The following is a 26,870-nucleotide window of genomic DNA, read 5'->3' as shown; positions in this document are numbered from 1 at the left end:
TTCCATTTTCCCTATTGTCGTAGACAGCTAACTGAAATTCTTTGAAATTCTTTTCCCATTCCAATTTCACGTATTTCTTTCAAAAGTTCGTTACGACTCAACTCGCCATCAAGAGTCACGTGTCTTTTAGGAGGTCCTTGGATTTTCGCGACATCGTTGCTTATCAGAATGACAAGCAACGGAAAAAACAACACACCTCGTAGCCCGGTCCCCGAGCCGGCCGGAACGTGCAGCACGTGCCTGAACATGGCGGCCTTCCTCGCTCTGTTCAGCATGAACGAAACAAAGGTTGACTGGAAACAGCCGATTCTGGATCTATAAAGTTCATAATCGCATCCCATCCTGTTTACTGGCTTGCAATATGATAAGGGTTAGAATATGTTGATTTATGTTGATACTTGCGATTTAAACTTTGTATTTTACCAGTTTCAACGGAGCTCATTTGTTGCACGTCTGACCCGGCACTCGCTAGGTGGCGTCCCCAATATTTACTCTAATGAACTATATACATATTAATTTTCTGCCTGCGTTTGTTGTTATTTGATAACTCTTCAAACAAAAGTTTCTTTTGGACATTAGGTCATATAATATTACGTTTTTCACATGTGTATGACTAGATATATACGGGTCGCTGATCACTGAGCTAGAGTTTTTGATTAATGCTAAATATGGTTATCTCTATATACTTGTAACCTGAATATTTGTTTCTTACCACAGCGATACACTAGGACGTGTGATGTATCTGTCATCCATCTGTATGTTCCTGCCTGTGTTCACAGGAGGGGAAGAGTCTATGATGAAAGCAGTTGATGTGACCTGGGTGGTGAAGTTCACAAAGTCTTTGGCTGTAAAAACCCCTCCAACATGTTAAGTTGCTTCATTTGGGAGAGAGATAGAGAGAATAATGTTTATTATAGTGCTACGTGTTGTACACACTTCATACTAAAACATGTACACAGACATTAAAATATAACATCCGACCAGATATGGCCTACGAGACAGTAGACATAAAAGCAAATGTATAACGTCATGATCTGGATAAGGTAAATTAAGACATATACTAACACAATGTTTAAAGTTAAGATTGGGTTATGAGCACGCACGCACGCACGCACGCACACGCACACACACACACGCCAAAATACTTATAAAGTCATACACAAACACGTAGACACCCACACACCCACCACCACCACACAAACACAAACACAAACACACGCACACACAAACTCACGCACGCACACACACCATACGAGTATTATACCCCATCCCAACCACCCACACACCATACGTACATTATACCCCCCCCCCCCCCCCCCCCCCCCCCACAAACACACACCATTTGTACATTATACGCCCCCCACCCCACTCACACACACACCATACGTCCATTATACGCCCCAACCCCACCCACAAACACACCATACGTCCATTATACGCCCCCCACCCCACTCACACACACACCATACGCACATTATACGCCCCAACCCCACCCACAAACACACCATACGTCCATTATACGCCCCCCACCCCACCCACAAACACACCATACGCACATTATACGCCCCCCACCCCACCCACAAACACACCATACGTACATTATACGCCCCCCACCCCACCCACAAACACACCATACGTACATTATACGCCCCCCACCCCACCCACAAACACACCATACGCACATTATACGCCCCCCACCCCACCCACAAACACACCATACGTACATTATACGCCCCCAACCCCACCCACAAACACACCATACGTACATTATACGCCCCCCACTCTACCCACACCATACGTACATTATACGCCCCCACCCCACCCACACCCACACCATACGTACATTATACGCCCCCCACCCCCCACACACACACCATACGCACAATATACGTCCCGCACCCCCCACACCATACGTACATTATACCCCCCCCCCCCTCCACACACACGCACATACACACCATACGTACATTATACACCCACACAAAAGCACGCACACACCATACGTACATTATACCCCCCATACACACACGCACTCACACACACCATACGTACATTAAACGCCTCACACACACGCACGTACGCACACACACACACACACACACACACACCCCCACACACACACACACACACACACACACAACACATAGAAGTGCATTTACTCTCACCGACACTCAACATAAACATTACAAGTATAATATTGATCACAAGCAGAAATACATCTTTTCGCAAGCATAATAACATACATGGGAGCACCATACTGCATAATAGGCTGAACCAAGGATTCATACAATTTAGTATAAATTGCATGAGGAAAACCACCAGCATCAAAATATTTTGTACATAAAACACCAAAAACTCGACTTGCCGAATTAGCCAGTTCATTAATTGTGAACTTAAAGTCTATGTGTTCGTTGAGCCACAAACCAAGATATTTATAATTCTTACTATACTTCAAAAGAGTTTCACCAATTGAAAAGGTGGTTGTGGGGCAATTTGTATTGGTAGGCCTAAAATGAACAATCTTAGATTTTGCGGGATTAACTGCAAGTCTCCATTTTAGACAACATGCTTGGGAGAACTACTATTCGAAAAATACATGTCTTGAATCATATTATTGTAGTAGGTAATATTTCTGCAGCTTGTAAATATGTGAGTATTTTTAGCGTAAATAAGGTATCATGTCTTTTCTATTTCAGGTTGTTCATTCAACAGAGGGTTGTGTCATTTCCGGGTTTCCTTTCTATCATTATTTGTGTCCTTATCAGTATTTGCTACTGATAAGCTTCTACTGGGTCAAAGGTCAATGGTCCAGTCTATTTTACTTCCAAGGGTGTTTTGTTCTATTGTTTGCGCGTCATTAGGTTTACCTGTTGTTAGCCAATTAGTATACCTTTCAATTCAAATCCCTTTCTCACCTGCCATTGCTAATCTTATGCTGCACACACACTTGCACTGCACAGCAAGTCATAATGGATTGAACATCAAGTAATCAAGGTTAGTAATCATAATTAATCTCTATCAATCTAAACATTATGCTTTCAATCATTAGTTTAAATCAAGTACATAAGTAATAAATTAGGTTTTAAATAACTTGTAAACATAAACAAACGATAGGTTGAGTGAATGAGGTGAGTGTGATGAGATGAGGGTCTGATTCATGAGTATTGCTTATCTATACATATATTTTATATTTCAATGCACTGGTTATTTGGTATTTTGTGTATTTTGGTATTTTGGTATTTGATGCATATTTGCTATTATTTAGTAAATCTGGTGTATTTCTAGACTTTGTACATATCTCTCTGGATATATGCATGTATTTATTGATAGTTGTATGAATGACTGAAGTTGTATTTCAGTGATGCATGTATATGCCGTGATTACAATATTATAATTAATATTGTATCTGTATTTAGGGTCATGTGACTGTCGAATGAGACGACTGGCAGAAGGCATGTTACACTCTCGTGTCACACACAGGGTATGTTTTGTATATAGTTTATCCATATATGTTCATGTCGTGCATTCAATATGTATAATATGATTTAATGATTTCCTCAGTTATCCGTTTAATAACGTGTAATTATATTGTCTTTGTATATGAAGGTACATTTGCACTGATTAGATATCAGGGCAGAAACATATTTGTGTATCTGCTGTAATGATGTAATTAGTTATTAAGAAGGAGATCAATACTTTACATTTAATGTGTTATTGTGCATTGATTCTGAAACATGTGATATATTTGATTTTAGATTGTTTCAGGAGTGTCTTCTTTGTGCCTTTGCTGAATAAACTGATATTCTGACAACCCCGTGGACTTGATCACTTGACGACTAAGGGTTACATATAAGGTCTACAACATTATGTTAATAGTATACCAGCAGACAAACGCGAGCATTAGCATTCAGTTCGATAGATTTGAACAAAATACACATCAGAGTCCTCAGGCTGGCCAGCACAGATAAGAAGAAGTTTAAAGAGCATTTTGCCAGAATTTAAGAGGGTAGTAAAAAACGTCTGAAACAAGAGCGGAGTGAGTCTATATAAATAAACTAATACCAAATTTCATTACATTTCCAACAAAACTGGCTAGGTAAAAGTGAAAATAACTAAGTTCTTCAACATAGCTGAAGATGTGGCTATGATTCTGTGAACCTGTGATGGACAGAATTGACTTATGGATGGTTGTCAGGCTCAGTGACTCCGCTGTCATGGATCGTTGCTCTTAATATTAATCACTGGATTGTAATCGGACTTGTTTGCTGTATCCTTCATCATAGAACGTTTGAGCTAGATTCACATGTCTTTCTTTGACATCTAAGTGGAAACATCATACAACGTTTGAGCTAGATTCACATGTCTTTCTTTGACATCTAAGTGGAAACATCATACAGCGTTTGAGCTAGATTCACATGTCTTTCTTTGACATCTAAGTGGAAACATCATACAACGTTTGAGCTAGATTCACATGTCTTTCTTTGACATCTAAGTGGAAACATCATACAGCGTTTGAGCTAGATTCACATGTCTTTCTTTGACATCTAAGTGGAAACATCATACAGCGTTTGAGCTAGATTCACATGTCTTTCTTTGACATCTAAGTGGAAACATCATACAACGTCTGAGCTAGATTCACATGTCTTTCTTTGACATCTAAGTGGAAACATCATACAGCGTTTGAGCTAGATTCACATGTCTTTCTTTGACATCTAAGTGGAAACATCATACAACGTCTGAGCTAGATTCACATGTCTTTCTTTGACATCTAAGTGGAAACATCATACAACGTTTGAGCTAGATTCACATGTCTTTCTTTGACATCTAAGTGGAAACATCATACAACGTCTGAGCTAGATTCACATGTCTTTCTTTGACATCTAAGTGGAAACATCATACAACGTCTGAGCTAGATTCACATGTCTTTCTTTGACATCTAAGTGGAAACATCATACAACGTCTGAGCTAGATTCACATGTCTTTCTTTGACATCTAAGTGGAAACATCATACAACGTTTGAGCTAGATTCACATGTCTTTCTTTGACATCTAAGTGGAAACATCATACAACGTCTGAGCTAGATTCACATGTCTTTCTTTGACATCTAAGTGGAAACATCATACAACGTTTGAGCTAGATTCACATGTCTTTCTTTGACATCTAAGTGGAAACATCATACAGCGTTTGAGCTAGATTCACATGTCTTTCTTTGACATCTAAGTGGAAACATCATACAACGTTTGAGCTAGATTAACATGTCTTTCTTTGACATCTAAGTGGAAACATCATACAACGTTTGAGCTAGATTAACATGTCTTTCTTTGACATCTAAGTGGAAACATCATGCTTGAGTGTACTCTCAAAGATTGATTTGGAAGATTATTTGCCCCTCCTTCACGAACCATTTGGGATTGCTCATAGTACGAACAAGACTACACTTTCATTGAATGAAATCACACAACGTCAGCAACGGTTGGTGATGGATGGGTCTACAAACGGAAAGAGCAACGACCACAGAACCTCAGACAGTTTGCACAAGCACTGCAGGCAGAGTGGGTAAACATTCCCCGGGCCACAATTCGGGACAGTTTTGGACGCTAATGGTGGCCATACAAGATATTGAGAACAGATGACCTTCACATTGAAAGTCTACTGTTCCATATGTGCCATATGACACCCGGCTCAAGGACAATGATGTGTGCCAATTTTGAGCAATCGATTACCATCTGTTAATTATTTATGTCCTTATTCACTTTTGCGTTTCTTTATTTGCAGAGTAAAGTCGGAACAATACAATCGACTTTGATTTCTGATGAATATGGAAAACGTTTTGTCGCTATCTTTTTCACTATATTGATGGCGTTACACTTTTATAGTAGTAGTAGTAGTAGTAGTAGTAGTGGTAGTAGTAGTAGTAGTAGTAGTATTTTGTGTCAGCAAACATTAACATTAATCTTTCAATCAAAAATACATTTACCTCTAACTGTAGCATAAACAGCATGTCCATCTTGTAAAGAGAGGTCTGCAAGGATGATATGATTGACCTGACCCACATCCTGGAATGATCGGATGTCCTCGCCACCAGAGATTGAACCTAATTTGATGGAAGAAAGTAAATGATTGAACATGGAGCACAAAAATAAAAAATATGTAAAGAATGAGTCATTACACCTACCTAGTGCAAGTTCGTAGTGTGATATGCCACGTGGGTGGGATGTGCTTCCCGATTCCTCAACGTCTGTAAAGCTATCCCAAGACACAGTCACCTCAGTCTGGCTCACCTAAAGAAGACCAGTCTATCAAAAGAGAGCTAACAGCGGCATGTGTGGGTATATGGCTCTGCTGGACATGCTCGTGTCTGAGAACGGACATTGTGTTGGATGAATCTGGGATGCAATTTCTCTGTTTGTCATGCATGCTTGGCAGAATCCCTTCTCGCATGGCTGACGCTATTTTATATTCAAACTATGTTTTCTTTTGTATTCAATGTAAGGGAACCAATTTATTTGATTCAGCTCCAGTTTTAATTGGTGAGTGTTGAATTATATACATTGTGGGATTAATGTTGAAATATCCATTTTGTTCATATATCCTTCCTTTACCCCTAGATACTTCACAATCAGTATTACCTAATTAAACTGCTGCTTTTTATTTGACATTGCACACTTATTTACATATGGATCAGAGAAGAACTTTTATTTTGTATCCAAAGGTACAACAGTACATAGTGATGATTTGTTACCACACTTTGCCTCTGTATAATTTTCATACCGTTTGTCTCCATATGAATATATTTCAACATTAATAATTGTCTTCAAATGTTTGCACTGTCCAATATGAAGGGAAACAGAATAAAGAGTATCTTGTTTAATTGATAACGTACAAATACATTGTTTTCAATGTCAGTGACATATATACCTGAAAGGTCCCTCCCTGTAGACCTTCAATATTTATGGTTCCTGGAGTTGGTGGGGTGAGATCCACAGTAATGCCATCACTACAGGCACTTACGTCATGCAGTGTCTTGTTCCATTTTTCAAACTGTCTATCAATTTCAAAAGCATGGATACAGATGTAGAATCTCTTCCCATGTCTTAATGTCTCTGTTTCGTCGAATTTCACATTCACATACTCCTCATCTGTAATATAACAACATGGTAATTTCAGATATCACATTATCGTTGCTTATGGACATCACCATAACATTCTAAGTGCAATTCTGTTAACAACGAATCTTACTGCCTCACCATCGCACCTGTCGTACCGAACTCAAGGAGGAATTGTTATACATCATTGTCTATATGTGAAATTGAATTTTTCGGTAATTACTCCACTGAACACTATGTCTATTCAATTTATTGTTTACTATGATTTAGAACATGTGTTATGGCCAATGAGTGACAGCCATATTGATCTACATTGCAGGCGTCTGAGGCACCTCAATTCACTGTTCACTGAGTCAGCGATCTTCAGGTGTGCCAGAAACCTGTGATTGTGGATTTAATTATGTTTTTAGGTTTGTCGGCACCATACCCGTGCTCGTGGGTTTCACCAAAGTGGTAAATGTCTCAGACCTGCATCACTTCATTACTACGGTCTTCTTCAAGCTGACAAGCCGTGATTCAAAATATATATTTAAAAAATGTCTAAAATAGCATTTGAAATTATTTGATTGGATCATTGAAAATCATTGATGGCACAAGTGTTGCGAAAAGGGTAAACATGTCCTGCCCTACCGGAGGCACCCGCCGTTCACACAGGAAGCATAACACAGTTGTTTCACGCGGCATAGCAGTATATGCCTTGCGCATAATGAATTATTGACTTTCTAACTACACATATCGATTCATCAAAAGCAGTAATGGTGACATGAGTGGCAATCATCAAACTCATCTGTTTCCACACTGTTTCTCCATACTTGACACCTGTTGACAACATACTTGACAACATAGGCCATTGCACATGGGTCAGTGCCATTTATCAAACTCATCTGTTTCTCCACACTTGACAACATCGGCCATTGCACATGGGTCAATGCATGTTATCAAACTCATCTGTTTCCCCACACTTGACAACATCGGCCATTGCACATGGGTCAGTGCATGTTATCAAACTCACCTGTTTCTCCACACTTGACAACATCGGCCATTGCACATGGGTCAGTGTTAGTCATGCGTCTCCCCTGTTTGAAGTGAGATGTGTTGTCCATCTTGTCACCTGCGATCACTGCCCACTTGTACTTCCTGTGACGTAAACTTGGCCACACAGCAGACAACATATTCTTGTAGGGAGTATAATCAAGATCTACCCTTTGCCACACGTCATTTTCTTCTAGGGTTATGCCACTGGTTAATCCATTATCGTCCGTCTGTCCTGTATAACACAACACAGCCATGTAATGAGATTCTTTGTCAACTTTCGTATAATGTTTATATGATTCACTGCGTGAACTATTTGTTACATTCTCCTACCTGCAGCGTCGATGACGATTGCTGGTATTACATTGTTCGGCTCCCTTGAACTGCAATCTCTAATATCTTTTGATAGTATCGTATGTGTCCCCACTTTGTTGAAACCTCTCACTGACAAACGTCTGCATTTACTGAACATCAGATGTTTAGCCAGTTCTATAGTGAATGAAACCTGGAAAATGAATAACACAAGAAATCATAAACTGTATTAACTTTAGGATACAATACTCAACAACAAAATTCCTGTGACACCTATATTTTAGTGTATTTTTCAAACAAGTTAAGTTTGGTTTTCAATATTGTAGTACATGTATGGAATCAAGTCACATAAACGCAACTGCTACAGAAAAGCATGCATTCTATGTACAAATTGACTTTTATGCAAGACAATGCATTTCACAACCCAAGAATGGGTATAAAAACATGTGCGTTAACGGGATTCCATATGCATTATTTAGCATCGTGCTGACAACAACCACTCAGAAAAACAACAAAATTACTCAATTATTCAACATTACGAAATGCCACGCCTGTCCGAAGTTGAGCGTCTGCGAGCCATTGGTATGCTTGAAGCAGAATCGAGTCAACGTGATGTTGCAAGACAATTTAACGTCCACAGAAACGCCATTTGGTGTTTATGGCAATGTTGGCAACAGACGAATGCAGTCAGAGACCATACTCGGAGTGGCAGGCCACGCGTAACCAATAATCGACAAGACAACTGGATTCGAACAACACACCTATGAAATCAATTCCAGCCAGCAACAGTGACTGCAAGAAGCATCCCTGGCCTTCGACGAATATCTTCACAAACCGTACGTCGTCGCCTCATATGTGCAGGGAATGTCACCAGAAGACCCGCCAGACGTCCCATTTTGACAGGAAACCACCGCCAAGCAGGTCTACAGTGGTGCAGACAGCGTCTACGCTGTACGGCCACGCAGTGGGGACAAGTTCCATTCACTGGCGAGTCTCGTTTTCACCTCAGCCACAGCGATGGACGGATTCGAGTGTACCGACGTCGAGGTGAACGTTACGTCAATCATTGTGTCATGAAAGAAGATCGGTTCGGGGGCGGCAGCGTTATGGTATGGGGTGGGATTACAGCAAGACAGAGGACCTGTTTGATAGTGGTAGAGGGAAATTTCAATGGACAGCGCTACCGCGACGAGATCAACGGCCCTGTTGTTCTACCGTTTTTGCGTTGTCACCTTTCAACATGACAACGCCCGGCCTCATATTGTTCGACTTGTTCAGGATTCTCTTCAACAAAACAACGCGAATGTCGGCTCGCTCCCCCGATCTCTCACCAATCGAGCACATGTGGGATAAGATGGATCGGCTCCTTCGACGTCAACCACGTGTTCTACAGACACTCCAAGAACTTCGAAACATGCTCCAGCAGATATGGACAGATATCCTACAGGACGCCTGGTCAATTCAATGAGGTGGACACACACGCTATTGATTTCTAAATGATATTTTGACATGTTCATGTTTTTTTTTATGAAACCATGCATTTTCTGAAGTTAGTATGGCAAATTAAACCATTTGAACACTTACAGGAGTATTTTATCTGTTGCAAATCGAAATTGTTTCAGATTTGGTAAAAAACATTACTTTGAATTAAACCTTATTCAATGTCACAGGAACTTTTGTTGTTCAGTATATATTATTAACATTCTAAAAACATGCATCATATGCATATTTCCTTCAGGTGTATTTATTTAGTATAGTGTACCTTTTCATCGCCAGGGATCAAATCGTCCACAGGTGTCCACTCGGTCAGCAGACTCCTGCCATGACCATCATCTGTCAGACTCCAGTCATACATCGCCACCGCATCATACGACTCTGATATCACCGGAATATCACCATCACGGAATCGATCCATTTCTACATGTAACTGCAATGAGCAGGCAAAGACGAGAATAAATGCCTCAAAACCCTTTCAATATTCACAAGTAATCTCTGCCCAAAGCAGAGTCGATTGCACGATTCCGACTATATCATAAGCATGTGTTATGAATCACTACCAAATAGTGATCGATGATACCAGGTGTTCGCGAAAAGACAAGCAACTACCAATTTACACATGAGAAAGATGGTTACGACCACAATACATAGAAACAGATTTATTACGTTATATTCATTGTGTACTGTCGGAAGGGGATACTAATACTTCATTGCGGATATTGCTCAATACACACCTGTGCCCTTGATGTGCCCTCGGTGTAAGTGATATTGATGTTTCCTACTACAGGTTGATGGGGCGTGACTATCACACCATTGCTGGCGACGGGTTCAGAGCAAACGTGGGCAGCACAAAGTTTCACAACTGCTCTGTAGGTCTGGCCCGGCTCGAGGTGCAGTCCTCCAATAGTCACTGTTTCAGTTGGACCAATGTTCTCATACTTTGTGACCTTAGCCCAAACCTGATCTATTAATGCAACAAGAAACTTATTATTTTATGTGTGGCATATTTATATCTGAAGAGGGAGTGGGAAAGTACCGTTTGACTGTTTTAGCAATAATCGAGCCTTATTATAGCAAGCCAACACATGCTTGACTACCCCTACCCACTGTATCGGAGATCATGCAAAACGACAATGCGGAACCCATATCTTAAAACAAATGGAAAATGCGCAAATTATGCATATTACCTGACGATAGGAGTTTCTTTTCTAGGCTGAAATGTACATCCGAGTACAACTGTTGGAGTCTCGCATCTGTTGACCAGTGGGCAGCGTATGTGGAGGAAGACAGTTGGTAGTCCAGGTCATCCCCGAAGGTGGAGTTAGTTCCCTAAACGAAATATACTGTAAGCACTACCTTAAGAAATATCTTCACCTGTAATGGGACTGGGTTTGTAAGTTATAAAGTATTTTACTTTTGCATCAACATGTACTTGAAGTGATGTTATTTTATGAACGCATTCGGGTTCATTAAGATGCATGTACATTGATAATTGTGGTGGTACATGGTCCTATGCACAGCGTACATATCACAACTCAGGTGGAGTTGAGCAACGTCGGTCGCGGAAAGTCCTCGGATGTGAGACCGAGTTCGGCAGCTAGAGTTTCTAGGGCTTCGGTCCTTTCCCACAGTGAAGCACATGTGGCGTCTCCTTAGGCAAGTGACTTTGTTCGAATAGTGCCTCTGTTCACCAAGCAGTGAATGGATACCCGGAATGATGAGATGACAAGGTGGTTGTAAACCAGGCAGTTTGGGTTTTAGAATGAATGTTGAGTGCACACCGATCAATTGCCCAAGGTAATAAATGTCTAAGTGCTTAGAGCATGCTTATACATGGAGTACAGCGCATATAAATGGACTATTGCTATTATTAATTCGATATTGACATTTAAATCGATTGTATCAAGCTGTAGTCGTTTTGAATGTTACACTAAACATGTCAAATATGTGCAGCAATAACTGAGTACCTGCTCACATGCCTCTCCATCTTTAACGGTCATTGTGTTCAGATCCAAGCCCTGTCGAATAACTGTCACACCATCCGATGACTGTCGGGTTTCACCAGCATCGTTTATCCCAACAACAGTTGAAAAGTACATCTACAAGAGTAATATATGAACATGCTCAATCAACTGACAATCTCAAGTTGAAGGAATATTCATGCAGCTTTGCTGACTCACAAAATGATATGTACCTGGTTAATGTTAAGGGTTAAATTTGTAAATCGATGTGACAATGATCCACCAGCATCTTCATAAGCTGCTATATCTTGTTGTCCAGGAGAACTGCCAACACAGACTTTATACGTCACGCCACTAAGCCCATCGTCAAACCCATACCACCTGGTGGCGAGAGTGGAAGTAGATAATTGGAGATCCGTGTCTTCAAATTTCTGTGAAAAAGATATAAGATAAACAACCAGGTTATGTTTGCAAAATTCTCGAATGTCCCGAATTTTGCCGTGTGTGCAGTCACATATTAAATGCTCGTACTGATCGCTGCACCACAAGAATCACATGAGCTAAAATATAAGCAAACTAACAGAAGAGTGAAGTGTTTGATGAACTCACACTGATGCCAAGAAGGGACTGTTCCTCCTGTGGACTGACATCAAGAATCACTCCAAGGGAAGGTAGTCTGACGTTGTGGACATAAGGTTCTGATACACCTACTGTCCACAGTCCGACAATGTTTGTCACTTTCACTGACACATAGTACGTGTGGCCGTGATGCAGATCCCATTGAAGATCGCGGGTGGCTACAGCTGTACATGATGGTGGCGTTGAAACGGAACAGCCTCCTCCAGACTGGAGAGGGAGGAAGGGGATGATGTCGGAACCACCGGGGGAAGAACCTCAGATAAAAATGATTTGGTAACTATTCCCGACAGTAATAAACATCAAATATTAGGGGGACTATTAGCTGTTTCAAATTGGATTTGAAAACCTTTAATAAAATTTATCATTTCACACGAGTCACACATCAAGCGAATTTTACCAATTGCAAAACTGTAATGAAGATAATCTTGCTTTGTGTCTGTAAAGGCGCCGTCACCCCATTCCGCAACAATTGATTGCTCCTTTAGGCTTACAGCCACTGGAGGCTGGAACACTGGCGGCTGTGTGTGGACGACAACAGGGCCAAGAATCTGTGAACATGTCATAGTTTAACATTTCGTCTCCAAAAGGGTACAAATTACAGACAACAAATTAAGTGTTTCAAAATACTAAATGTCACTAGAAACTAAATGTCATTAATGAGATTCGTGATGAACACTTTATTAAACACGGATCACGTTCGTTTTGCAGTCTATATTAGTCATGATCAGATCTTCTAAAGACATTATATAATCGACATATATCCAGTTGTCATGTGCGACTACAGACTTGCATGGTCCATGTGAGCATTATTTCCCCGACGACTTTGACGACTTCCAATTTGATTTCATGTAAAACGTTGGATACTCTGAAAGTGTTTGGTTATGAATGGGCGAACATGACTGAACCATAAAATTATTCAGAGTGAACAGTCCAATAAACTTCTGAGGAAAACTCATTTGAAGTGTGTCTGACTTTGATGCATACGACATATGAACAATGCCATTTTGTGTTGATCTGTAGCATAATGGTTGATCACGGTTGTCTTTTCTTATTCCGATGGTGACTTTGCCCCTAGGTTGAAGCTGCTATTGACATACCATAGGCAAGCGACTCGAGTTTGTTGAATTTCATTTCTTAAGAGTCGTACTGTTAAGATGAAAGTCTTGGGCGAGCACTCCGATTTCCTTTTCCAAAATGGTTCAGACAAGATCCAAATACAGCTGATATAGTAAATAAACCGAAACTAAGTTGATTGCACATCTGATATATCAACAATTGGAGTGACCAACTGACCGAGATTGAAAGAGCGAGTTGCTTACATTTTTAAGTACTTTGTGCAGTTCTGCGTACTAACAAGCATTTATTCTTACATAAACATACATAGTAATGTCAACAATGCCCTTGTTTAGGCATATATAAATTTTCATGCCCAGCCACATTTACACATATTTAACGAGGGTAACAAACAAAATGATACACTCATTCTCGTTAGACACTATTTTCACAAACTTGTGAATTCCCTATTGTATCTGATTCAATTGGTCAGATACCACAGAAAGACCAAACGTTTCATGAAAATGGTATCTAACAAGAACGTGTGACGTATTCTCAATATACGCACCAGCGATGTGACGATTCCTGCTTTGTTCGTGGCTTTGACTGCTATATGAAACTGCTGTCCTTCACTGAGATGTGGATGGAAGCCTTCATAGTGAGGATGATGATGCGTTGATGTGTAAGGAAGGACGTCTGGAGCAGCTTCACTTGATGGATCGGACATCAGTCCAAGTTCGTAGTCATAGATACCACTCTCAGCGTCGCTGCTTGTCCAATTCACATACAACTGAAATTCACACACATACAACGTTTTGCTGTGCATGTAAAACATTTCCAAACGTAACTAGGAAACGTATAGAATCACAAGCAAACTATTCAGTAACTCATTTTCATTTTACATATATGCGTCAGTGGTGATCTGGGAAACACTCACATGATGTTCCTTCAAAATGTACATTGCTTTTGTAGATTGCATAGCGAATCTTGAACATTTCAAACAGATTGAATGTGGCAACAATACACGCTCCTCTTTATCATCCTTCAGAAGAGGTAATACATTGAGATCTTCATTTGTGATGAATGCGCCCATCTGCCTGAAGAAAAGATGTGATATGCTTGCTCATCAGGTTTGCACATGAGGCAAAGCTCGTCGCCAAAATATTTTCAAAGTGACATGAAAAAAACAAATATATATGAAAAATATGAACTTAACTTCAGATCACGTATAGTCATTTATATTTTTGGGTTAAATATCAGATACGAGTACCTAGCAATTAGTAACCCTAACCGTTTCATCAGGAAAAAACGTTCACTTAATCCATGGCAAGAAAGCTTGCAAACACTAAACCTGATATTAACACACACCCGCACGTTGCATCCGGGTCTTCAATTTGACTCCTCCTCCTGTCTGCAGTGACGAGCCACACTTCCTCGCCATTCGTCACCAGACCTTCAGTAGTGCGGGCGTTGAGGACAGCAATCTGTGAAAGTGACGGCGATGTCTGGTCCACAGTTACTCCATCAGAACAAACAGGAAGAGATGGCTCCAGAGCTCGGTTGAAGGCTACGACTGTGATAAAGAACCTGCCTCCAGAAGGGGCTGTCCAGGAGGCGTGAGTGGAGGACGTTTCGGTCACCTGTGTGCATTCAAAGTAGGAAAAGTTCATGTGCTGGCTGTACATGTGGTCCATTCGTCTTTCATGTTGTTATCCCACTATTATTACACACCTTTCGACTGGCCTTCAAACCAGTCCCCAACAGGAAGTAATAGTTCCAAGTTTACCATCTTTCAGACAAGATGTTGAATGGTGTTTTGATTGCTATCGACTGAAACATCAAAGTCATGGGCTAGTTCCACAACCTTCTCCCGTTGATCACTCATATTCCTCTGTTACCGCTCCGGTCCATGGAGTTACAGTCCCATGATGAGAGGCGTCATACCACAACACCTACACAGCTGGAACATGAGTTTCCTTCGCTGTACACACGTCCTTGACCAAAACTTCATGACTGCCCTTTGCGCCAACGTGTTAAAATCCAATATGGAGACAACTATGTCTCGTGTACTATTTGAAGTACAGCTTGATATTTGATATTTGTCAATATGTAATCAGCATATGACTGAATACCAAATACCATGAACTCTCACACAATTGCAGTCATATCACTATTGATATTGCAAGACTTATTGGACAACCCTCTTATCTTTATTCGCTAGAATATACCGTTAACCTATCCGACTTACATTGTGGGATGACAGATCAATGCCAAAGTCTGTGGCATCTAGACACTGGCCTGCAAATCCATACTGATAAAACTTTACGCCACTTTCTCTGTCAAAGAATCCAACCCAGTGGGCATGAAGATCTGTGGTGCCGTGGTAGTCTACTTCAGAATGCCCAGTCAGACCATCGTGGACAGCACCAGGGTGAGGGGGACTTGAGTCGATGGTTATCTAGGACATCAATGGTAATTACTTAACAATCCAACATCGATGAAAGCTACAATGACATCCATGTTACTGACTTCCTACTCCTCCAAGCAATACATCATTGACGCAATGTAGCATCGCCGTGAACACAAACCTTAAAGCGAAACATAGTAGTACGTTTGTGATAGTGATGGTTATAGTGATGGTCCACTCCCTGGGTTTCAGCAACTGGGTTTTCGTGGCACTTGGGTTACTCAGCAATTGGCTTCATTGTAGGGGTTGCCCAGAAACTGGGTCTGTATTTGGAATAGTGTAGAATTGCGAGCATATCCACTTTTAGTTTGTGCTGAGATTCCACTTGCACCAAGTCTTCATCAATTAATTATTAAAGTGGCATGTTATTTGGTCTGTTAATTTTAGGTAGGGATATATGCATAGAAATGTGCGTGTATGTAAAATGTTAAATATGTACTACCAAATACAATACCTTTAAGTGTAACGTGGTAGTGAGCTTGGCGTGGTTCATCACTGTCACTTCCAAAAAGTAATCCGAGTCATGAACACCTCTGTCTTTGCTGTGGAAGATCCCACCATGATCTGCATTGTCATCAATTACACTCGGTTTGACCTGGAAGTGTCTGTGGTAACATCCAACCCCTGGGGTACAGTAGCAATTTGATCCCCGGGGGGAGTGACCGTACTGTGTCCTGCATGATGCTTCATCCTGCGGAGAAATAACGTATACATACTTATGTAATATGTATGCGTGCGTGCGTGCGTGCGTGCGTGCGTGCGTGCGTGCGTGCGTGTCGATTTGATCATTAAAAAACTTTTTTTTCTATGATCATAATCAGTAGTACAGTACTACTTTGTCATAAGCAAATGCTGTAGGTGACACCAACCTCTGCTGCTCCATTTGGAGGGAGATGCGCCTTCCCATGAATGATCTCCTGGCCCGTCTGGTTGTCAAACACTCGCCATGACACTTTCTCAAGCCCGCTGTGGTCGTCATAACTCTCCCACTCTATGCTTTAAGTAGTGTGATGGTAAATATATATGTTATTAATCACCAAACAAAACTAAATGTTCTTATACTTTCATTATGCAGAAAGTGATACTCTTTATTCACTGTGTCATAGATAGTAGAACAATTTTAAAAACACAAAACGATTAGCGTCTGAAAATCAGGGGTGAGGGGTGCTCGTAAAGGGTAAGTGTTTGTTAGTTGCCTAACGCCACACAGCAGTACGTTACTCACGTCATAGTGCTCAGCTCCTCAATCTTGTGTACGCTGACATTGAGTCTGTCACCTCGTGTCAGCCACAGATTTTCTATGATGGGAGGCGATGTGTCAATGTGAACCGTCACTGTCTCCTCCAGATACTCCTCCCTTACGTCATAAGCCCGGATCCAGTAGCGGAGAGAGTCACCGTCGACCAGAATTGGCGAGATTGTGTGAGACTGGTTCAGGTAGAGGCTACTAAAGTCTGAGTCATTCAGGTGCTCTGGGATTGTATTTCCTCCTGCATGGTCTACTTGGAAGCTTACTCGGTAATCCACAATGGCTGAAAGCAACACATTCTATTACAGAAACGTAATGATGTTCAGTTAAAAAACATCATTGATACTCCAATTAACGCATTGCCATAACACTAAACCACGAAAAGTTGTTCTCACCTTGCACATTGGGAACGTGTTTTACTCCTCTAGAAAAGTCATTGTCATCATACACAGTATCAACGTTTGACACTGGTATTGCTGCCTCAAGCCACTTGTTACCATGGTGAAGCGTATTGATGTAGTGATTTTCCCAGTCGATATTGACCGTGTCTGATGTCCACTGCCACTCCCATGAAGATGCCTCAGCAGCTGATGTCACACGTAAGACAGAATTGGCAGTCGTCTCTACCTTGGACTCTTCATCTGAGATGACTAGCCTTCTGCCTGATCTACTATTTCCTGCCTTGTCATAGGCAGTGATTTCTACAGAGTACAATCCAGTGCCCGGCAAAGTAATGTTACCAGCATTCTGGAAATTAAAAATATAACATTTTGCCAAGAAGGTCTTTTAACTACTGTTCGACATTTATGGAAAGGAAGCATTAGTTAACACCATTATTCAAAGTAAATGCCAAGTAAACTATAATTACCAACGAGTCATTGAAGTCTTTACTAGCAACTTGGTTCTTCACTCTGACACCGCCTTCGTGGCTACTGTACTCCATTTCAAAAGCTGAGATGACATAATGATGTAGTTTAGCTGTGTCATCCTTCCATCCATCCCATTCCAGTTCAACTACAGTCTGAAAGAGGTCATCATCAAGAACTGAGCATATCAAGGAACTGCATGTCTGGTTACCGGCACCAGACCATAAATACTTACATTTAATGCAAATTGTGTGAATGGTGACTACGACAGACAGGCCAGGACATGCGCACCTTTTTCCCCAACACCTGGTGTCATCACTACGTTTCAGTTGTCCGTTCATATAATATCACAGGATAATCTAGACTGGTTACTCTCTTGCAACTGATAATGTATACTTACCAGTTTTCCTTTGGAAAAATATGACATCAATTACAAATTAAATCAGCTTCAAATACTCAAAACTATGAAAATACATTATTCTAATAATTCTGTTGCGCACTCGTAACCAGTAGGTGTGAGGAGACTGATGTCAGTTGCTGTGACTGCAGGATATAATGCAACTTAAAATGATTATAACGAATTTGCATAGTGTTTAATATCCACCCTAAGGTGGTAAGTGACAATGTACATACGGTAACCACACATGACACAAGTCAAAGTCAGTTGTCAAATAATATACGGAAGAGATGGATTGTCTCGGGTGTCTTTTACTGTGATTTAGATGCCGCTGTCTTGATTGCATTTAGAGTTCTTGTGCTGCAACTGCAACCCATTGCTGATTCGCTAATTGGAAGTGCTAGTTTGTGCTGGTACACAGAACACAGATAATGACACAGTATATGTACATTTATTATAACTCTTCGGCAAGTCGAAGTTGTATACTACCGAAAAAGAAGAAAAGTATCTGTGGTTTTCCACAGATTCATTCTGTTCTATCTGTCAATGTTGCTGGGGGGTTTTCTATGAGGCCTTTTACATGTCTGTGTGTGTTTGTGTGTGTGTGTTTGGAAGATTACAAAGAGTTCATCAAACGTTATGAGAGACGTTTTGCATGTGCCGGTTATGTCACTATGTCTAGAGCACTGCAGTCTTTAAGTCAATAAAATCAGTTCATCACAGTGTGAGCATCGTCATGTTTAAAAATAGCGTCCGGTGCTTGCAAAGTTGGGGCAATACGTAAGCTATCCATTGTGATAACACATACATGTGAGGTTGCCGTGGATGTGTTCAAGATTTGGTATATTCGCCGAAATATGGCTCCCAACAGAAGAACACATTCCCCACCGAATATGTCGACTTCTTGCTCACATCATCCATGGTAACAGTCATTCCGTCGCAAATACACACAGATCCGCCATTCTTGCATTTTGAACAAGAATGAAACGAGATTCGTCACTGAAATAAATGCTATGAGAAACGTTCGGAAAACAACTGATGATGTAAACGTTACCAGTGCAGCAACTGAAAATAACACAATGTTGATTCCGGCAGCTCATAAAAGACATAGTCAGATCCGTGCAGTATACACTGCTTTCAAGTGGAGACTGTTTTATGATTTTGAGAATATGTGCTGCTGTGTACGTTGCATTAATGTTTGAAAACTGTTTCTTTTGCGGTACAATATTGCCGATATCGTGACCAAAGTAGGGAAATAATTCTTCTCTGGGTGCTGTTGAAATGGCTTGACAGAGATTGTAATTCACCAGTTTCAAGTCTACAAACAGCGTCACTCCACGCATTATTTTTCAGTCGGTGCATGACAATTTTCAGAATTCATTTCGCTTGCTGAATCATTTGTGACCATGACATGTGCCGTAAACATCCACAAGAAACCCAGAATTTGGAAGTGAAAATTGCTTCTCAGTTTCCAAGGAAAACGAATGAATGGATAGTAACTCTATCAAAAACAATAAAGCCATTTTGTGATGAAAAAGTTTGTTTTTTTGTAGCAGTTTTACATGAAATACTTTCCATCCACATAATATGTATATTATTAGTATTACCGCCAGTGCTGTATCTTTTGGGGACAGCATAGTATTGAGACGAAACATTAAACGTGGCTTTAGGTACAAAATAAACGCTTTATATGCAAAGTGTGTGAGTTGTTGGTTCTTCGGGAAGGGCAGGACGCGCTTTGGGGGTAAGACATTAAAACAAAAAGTAGGCTTTCCCATGGGCACCAACTGTTGATCTGTTTCTTCATGCATATGAATCAGAATTTCTGCTGGGATTGGCAAAATCAAAACAAGGTAATTTGGCCAAGAAATTAAGCTTCGGGTATAACGATGATCAAATATTATTTAATAGCTACCAAATAGCCATTTCACTTCCACTGATTAACCCACTTGAACTAGAAGTAAAGGGGACCAGTGCGACCGCTTCATCTGTTTCGTATTTAGATGAATACATAAAGATTCAGTGTGACAAAACACTATCCACAAGAGTGAATTACTAGAGGGATCACTGCAGCTTTCACATAGTCAACTATCCCTATATGTCAAGCCATATTCCTGCAGTTTCAGCCCTTGGGGTCTATATTTTACACTTTTTCAGGTACAATCGAGCATGCTCTTTCTACCAAGAATTCAAAGAGCGTCATACAACTCTTGCCCAAAAGGTGTTTTTTATCAAGTTCACAATATTCAAGGCCTCAGTAAAGCTTTCAAAAAGGTTTCATGGTAGATATGTGGAAGATATTTCCAAATTTGACGCATCAGTGTAAAAGAATGATGCAATTCCCTATTTTGACTTGTACCATCTGTTTCCGTGCTTTTTTTAGATGAACAATTGATTTGCCTTTGCATGCGTTTGTGATCGGTGTCGGTTTTGTCGATTTTAGTTACCCTTTTTGCAAACACATTCATACTTTATTCACATTTTAACTGCACTTTTGCATTTTATGCTCAATTTAATCTGTACCCTTAGACAACGGTTATTTCTCTAGCTTTGACGTTTTATATTCAACTTTCCAATAATCAAATGTCCCACCAATCTACATTTCACAACTTTTGAAGTACAATCGATCATGCTCTTTCTACAAGGATTCCAAAGACCAATCAAAAGATGCGGTGTATTGATTAACACCGCATCAACAATACTGCACACATTTGTAGCGAGTCAAGACCTTAGTAAAGTGTAATGGTGCACAAATAGGAACATTTCCAAATTTGATACATTTCCCTATATTGACTTGCACTATATGTTTGATGGCTGATACCGATGGGTCAGAATACGTTCATCCTCCTGCAAACATCTGGTATCATCACTAGTTTATAATTATTCATTATCGAATTTCACATTCTACAAAGAGGTTATCACGTGAGTGTGTCTAGAATGGCAAATATCCCTCATAAGGAATATACGTTGTGAGCAAGACCTGGTGATATGATGTCATTCTTAAATTTATTCATCAAAATAACTATGTACATGTTTCTAAACATTGCAAGTCATTATGGAATATTTGTGCATTAATATCACACGCACAATGTTATTGATCAGTCAACTAGACAATCACAATGTAGCATCACACGCACAATGTTATTGATCAGTCAACTAGACAATCACAATGTAGCATCACACGCACAATGTTATTGATCAGTCAACTAGACAATCACAATGTAGCATCACACGCACAATGTTATTGATCAGTCAACTAGACAATCACAATGTAGCATCACACGCACAATGTTATTGATCAGTCAACTAGACAATCACAATGTAGCATCACATGCACAATGTTATTGATCAGTCAACTAGACAATCACAATGTTATTGATCAGTCAACTAGACAATCACAATGTTATTGATCAGTCAACTAGACAATCACAATGTTATTGATCAGTCAACTAGTCAATCACAATGTTATTGATCAGTCAACTAGACAATCACAATGTAGCATCACACGCACAATGTTATTGATCAGTCAACTAGACAATCACAACGTAGCATCACACGCACAATGTTATTGATCAGTCAACTAGACAATCACAATGTAGCATCACACGCACAATGTTATTGATCAGTCAACTAGACAATCACAATGTAGCATCACACGCACAATGTTATTGATCAGTCAACTAGACAATCACAATGTAGCATCACACGCACAATGTTATTGATCAGTCAACTAGACAATCACAATGTTGTTGATCAGTCAACTAGACAATCACAATGTAGCATCACACGCACAATGTTATTGATCAGTCAACTAGACAATCACAATGTAGCATCACACGCACAATGTTATTGATCAGTCAACTAGACAATCACAATGTAGCATCACACGCACAATGTTATTGATCAGTCAACTAGACAATCACAATGTTGTTGATCAGTCAACTAGACAATCACAATGTAGCATCACACGCACAATGTTATTGATCAGTCAACTAGACAATCACAATGTTGTTGATCAGTCAACTAGACAATCACAATGTTATTGATCAGTCAACTAGACAATCACAATGTAGCATCACACGCACAATGTTATTGATCAGTCAACTAGACAATCACAATGTTATTGATCAGTCAACTAGACAATCACAATGTTATTGATCAGTCAACTAGACAATCACAATGTTATTGATCAGTCAACTAGTCAATCACAATGTTATTGATCAGTCAACTAGACAATCACAATGTAGCATCACACGCACAATGTTATTGATCAGTCAACTAGACAATCACAATGTAGCATCACACGCACAATGTTATTGATCAGTCAACTAGACAATCACAATGTAGCATCACACGCACAATGTTATTGATCAGTCAACTAGACAATCACAATGTAGCATCACACGCACAATGTTATTGATCAGTCAACTAGACAATCACAATGTAGCATCACACGCACAATGTTATTGATCAGTCAACTAGACAATCACAATGTAGCATCACACGCACAATGTTATTGATCAGTCAACTAGACAATCACAATGTTGTTGATCAGTCAACTAGACAATCACAATGTAGCATCACACGCACAATGTTATTGATCAGTCAACTAGACAATCACAATGTTGTTGATCAGTCAACTAGACAATCACAATGTTATTGATCAGTCAACTAGACCATCACAATGTAGCATCACACGCACAATGTTATTGATCAGTCAACTAGACAATCACAATGTTATTGATCAGTCAACTAGACAATCACAATGTAGCATCACACGCACAATGTTATTGATCAGTCAACTAGACAATCACAATGTTATTGATCAGTCAACTAGACAATCACAATGTTATTGATCAGTCAACTAGACAATCACAATGTAGCATCACACGCACAATGTTATTGATCAGTCAACTAGACAATCACAATGTTATTGATCAGTAAACTAGACAATCACAATGTTAATGATCAGTCAACTAGACAATCACAATGTTATTGATCAGTCAACTAGACAATCACAATGTCATTGATCAGTCAACTAGACAATCACAATGTTATTGATCAGTCAACTAGTCAATCAGAATGTAGTAACAACATGGCAGACAACAAGATAAATTACCTACAGATAATTTGTAAAATTTGTCGGTGATGGCGTTTTGTTGTGGCAATTATAACATTTTTTGTTACTGATATGACTAGAGTCTAGCACTATTTTTACCTCAAATGTTGTTTTAGGCACTGTTAGTAAACTGTCACTGCAGCCCTCAACTTCACTGCAATGGTAGGGTTTAACCAAATCATATCCTATGCTGACGCTGACGTCCTGGCTGTTGCTTTGGTAGAACTCGGTTCTCAGCTCATTCGTTTCTATGTTGCGAACTTTTACATAACCACCATTCGTGGATGTAAACTTGAATGTCATCCTGAATCAATAAATTAATATAGTCAGATGAGTTTATCAGTGCTTAATATCTCAAAGGTCACAATTGATTAAAAGCAAATTTGATACATTTAGTCAATTTGAAAGCAATGTGTCATCATAGCTTGAAACAGACACATGTGTTGCTGAAATTTTTCAAAATAAAGTATTCCATCAAGTACATTAAATACTAAAAGTGTGGGTAATGAACATTGCTTCTCACATATCTCCTGTCTTCAGTACTTTTGGGAATGCACTTCTGTCACTGATCTCCATGGTACATCTCACCACACTCTGGTGTGGATCAGTCTCTGACTGCCCATCACAGGGATAGAGCAGGTCGATGATACTAGAACCATCTGAAATTAATTCCGAGTAGGATTTCAAAGTATATGGACATATTCCTGTTGGGGTGGTTAATGGAATGTACATATAACACATTTCTATCAAACAAATGATGCACATACCTCTTTCTACGCTATACTGAATGTCAACTTTGACGATACCGACGCTATAGTCTTCAATGAATCCAGGTCTCTCTGGAACAACCCCTGACTGAATAAACTTGGTTTTGAAGTCATATGTGAGTTTTGTTATATCTTTAAGATTCGTCCATGACGCTTCTTGTGTTGTGACGATGTTGGGGTCCAGAGGTGCCTCGGCCGTCTCCAACCCACTGTCTGACACTGACAGGCGGTTCCACAGCAACACAGGCCGCTCCTCAACTGAAACACAAATGATCATGTGAAGTCGCCCGTTTAGCCTTTCACTGTATGTGGAATGCGAAATGTGCATAATGTTATATGGTTTTGCCAAATGTTGAAGTTACATTGAAAATATACCATTGCTACACAACCATCCAGTATCAATATATACACCTAGATACTAATTAAGCACTTCTAGGTTTGCAATCATACCTGTACAACATGTTATCATTCGCGTCAAGTGAGCTATGGTTGAGAATTAAATGAATTGTGTAAGACGAAACTCTTGACTACTGAAAATGCAGAGAATGATGCAAATGTTGAATATTACAATTGCACTTATAACACAAAAACTAGCAAAATTGATAATCACGAAAACTATGTATCTTGGAAGTACCATGGTCAGGTATAAACGATCATTGTTGCCAAAAAACGTCCCATTTTACCTTACAAAGATAACCACGATCCTGAAAATCAATAGCGAGAATATATGCCCTGGATGATAGATTCTACCCTGCTCCTCATTCCTCCAGTGAGTCTTCTGATACGACCAAGAGGTTACTGCTGCCACTCCCGATACAATGCAGACTTTAAAGCTGCCAGATTCTGTACTGGTGGATCCATTGCCTGCGGCCGACGTACAAGAATGTCCCAAACACACACTTCTACCATGTCCAGTTTACAGTCATTAGAAATAACTCCCCACACCATGACGGAGCCTACACCATACAGAACTCTTGATACAAAGATACCTGGGGGTGTACGCAGTGTTTCTGTCTCTCCAATCCCGCATTCGCCCATCTACGACATGTCATCAGAATCTAATGACGTCGAGCAAAACCACAAGCCAATCGAATTCTTTGATAATGAGTAGTTAACAAGGGAAGAATGATGACCCTTGTGACTTCAACCCAAATGATTTTAGCAGGTTTCGGACAGTTCTGGTAGAAGATGCCTGTTGGCAAGCCATTGTTCTTTTAGAGCTTTACCCGTAGCAAAGGGCTGTTCCCTGTTTGAGCCCTGTCTTCCTATTCTGTTGTAGTCAAGGGTGACCCTGCTCCTTGACGGTCCTTTACTTCACATGTCTGTTGGACTCATGGCCCTGCATGACATACATGTGTCATGCATGCCAATAATTTGCCAACGGAGTGCCTCAGACAGCATGATGCATGCCATGATAACAAAAGCCGACTGAGCAATTGGCTACTTGCCACATTATATACCCTTACTTGCATCAATATCAAAGTGTTTTTTCTGAAACTCGAGGATATGCCTCACCCTCACAAGTCTTTGTGTTTGAGAGACACAGTCCGTTATTGTCATGACTTTCCTGAGACTATGAATTAGTGTAATCATACTTGTTTATCAATGTTCTGTATTTTGTCAAGGGGTGCTTACTTAATTTCAGGGTGTATATTTGTAACAGAAAATATAGCAATACTGCAATAATAAAATCACAAATCTAACCCTAAAATATGTTGCTATTAAGCAGACAACACACCTGTCTGGCAGTTGAGACCACCGAATCCAGTGGAGCACTTGCAGTTGTCTGCCAGCTCGGCTTCACAGGTTCCTGGATAACACCATGTGCTGTTTAACCTCCAGGAACACGTCTCTGTTCCAATGAAAAAAATTGTTTACTGTTCTAATGTCCAGTACAATCATAATTCTACCGTTTTATTGTTTCTTAATTTATTTGACAGGACTTACGAAGACAAGCTCGAGAATCACTCGAGGCGATGTATGCCCGTAAACCTGGAGCTTCCTGTACAACACCTGTACATCTGGAACATGTCTGGCCATCAGTGTACGGACATTCCTCCACATCGCAGTGCTTTATGCGAGGACACCCTGAAGTACAAAAGGACATGCTGAACATGCAAACAGCTTTTAGCTCACCTCCTAAGGTTTACAATGTAGTACTTTTTCATTTCTTCTGACATCTTTCAAACAAATTTATTTTGTGAGATTAAGATTAACTGCTCATAAAACATGTACATAAAAGCGTCTCAGCTTAATATTGGTAAAGCAAGCATTTGGGGATTATTATAATAACTATTGTTGTTGTTATTTACAGATTATTTGCAGCCTTCTGCATTACCCAGATTGTCAGACAGGCTGTATTCCTGGCAGCAAACCCGGGTACTCTCTCAATATCAGGTATTGGG

At 40.1% G+C, this 26,870-nt stretch overlaps 1 protein-coding gene and 1 long non-coding RNA gene across 2 annotated transcripts in view; both read right to left on the bottom strand.

Annotated features, from left to right (window-relative positions):
* LOC124126446 overlaps positions 1-24,274 on the bottom strand; it is a 76,544-nt gene extending 52,270 nt beyond the window's left edge. The window contains exons 1-24 of the mRNA XM_046489885.2: positions 24,222-24,274; positions 23,798-24,002; positions 18,185-18,337; positions 17,712-18,063; positions 17,293-17,599; positions 16,937-17,063; positions 16,522-16,758; positions 15,849-16,058; positions 14,969-15,240; positions 14,538-14,697; positions 14,169-14,390; positions 12,945-13,095; positions 12,518-12,801; positions 12,142-12,339; positions 11,915-12,046; positions 11,135-11,276; positions 10,682-10,911; positions 10,213-10,377; positions 8,472-8,643; positions 8,119-8,373; positions 6,919-7,139; positions 6,176-6,281; positions 5,978-6,094; positions 713-845 (exon numbers count right to left, since the gene is read on the bottom strand). Of these exons, the coding sequence (XP_046345841.2) occupies positions 713-845; positions 5,978-6,094; positions 6,176-6,281; positions 6,919-7,139; positions 8,119-8,373; positions 8,472-8,643; positions 10,213-10,377; positions 10,682-10,911; positions 11,135-11,276; positions 11,915-12,046; positions 12,142-12,339; positions 12,518-12,801; positions 12,945-13,095; positions 14,169-14,390; positions 14,538-14,697; positions 14,969-15,240; positions 15,849-16,058; positions 16,522-16,758; positions 16,937-17,063; positions 17,293-17,599; positions 17,712-18,063; positions 18,185-18,337; positions 23,798-24,002; positions 24,222-24,274 (4,604 nt within the window). The remainder of the gene's footprint in view (positions 1-712; positions 846-5,977; positions 6,095-6,175; positions 6,282-6,918; positions 7,140-8,118; positions 8,374-8,471; positions 8,644-10,212; positions 10,378-10,681; positions 10,912-11,134; positions 11,277-11,914; positions 12,047-12,141; positions 12,340-12,517; positions 12,802-12,944; positions 13,096-14,168; positions 14,391-14,537; positions 14,698-14,968; positions 15,241-15,848; positions 16,059-16,521; positions 16,759-16,936; positions 17,064-17,292; positions 17,600-17,711; positions 18,064-18,184; positions 18,338-23,797; positions 24,003-24,221) is intronic.
* A 197-nt stretch (positions 24,275-24,471) lies between these two features.
* LOC125374094 lies at positions 24,472-26,547 on the bottom strand. Its single transcript, XR_007218508.1, has 3 exons — positions 26,413-26,547; positions 26,204-26,317; positions 24,472-24,723 (listed from the first exon to the last, which is right to left on the bottom strand). It is a non-coding gene; the product is annotated as an uncharacterized LOC125374094 (long non-coding RNA).
* Between the last annotated feature and the right edge of the window lie 323 nt (positions 26,548-26,870).

This window comes from Haliotis rufescens, unplaced genomic scaffold, assembly GCF_023055435.1.
Source record: "Haliotis rufescens isolate VD_foot unplaced genomic scaffold, xgHalRufe1.0.p SCAF_51, whole genome shotgun sequence".
Lineage (NCBI taxonomy): Eukaryota > Metazoa > Mollusca > Gastropoda > Lepetellida > Haliotidae > Haliotis > Haliotis rufescens.
This window is presented reverse-complemented; position numbering and strand designations above follow the sequence as displayed.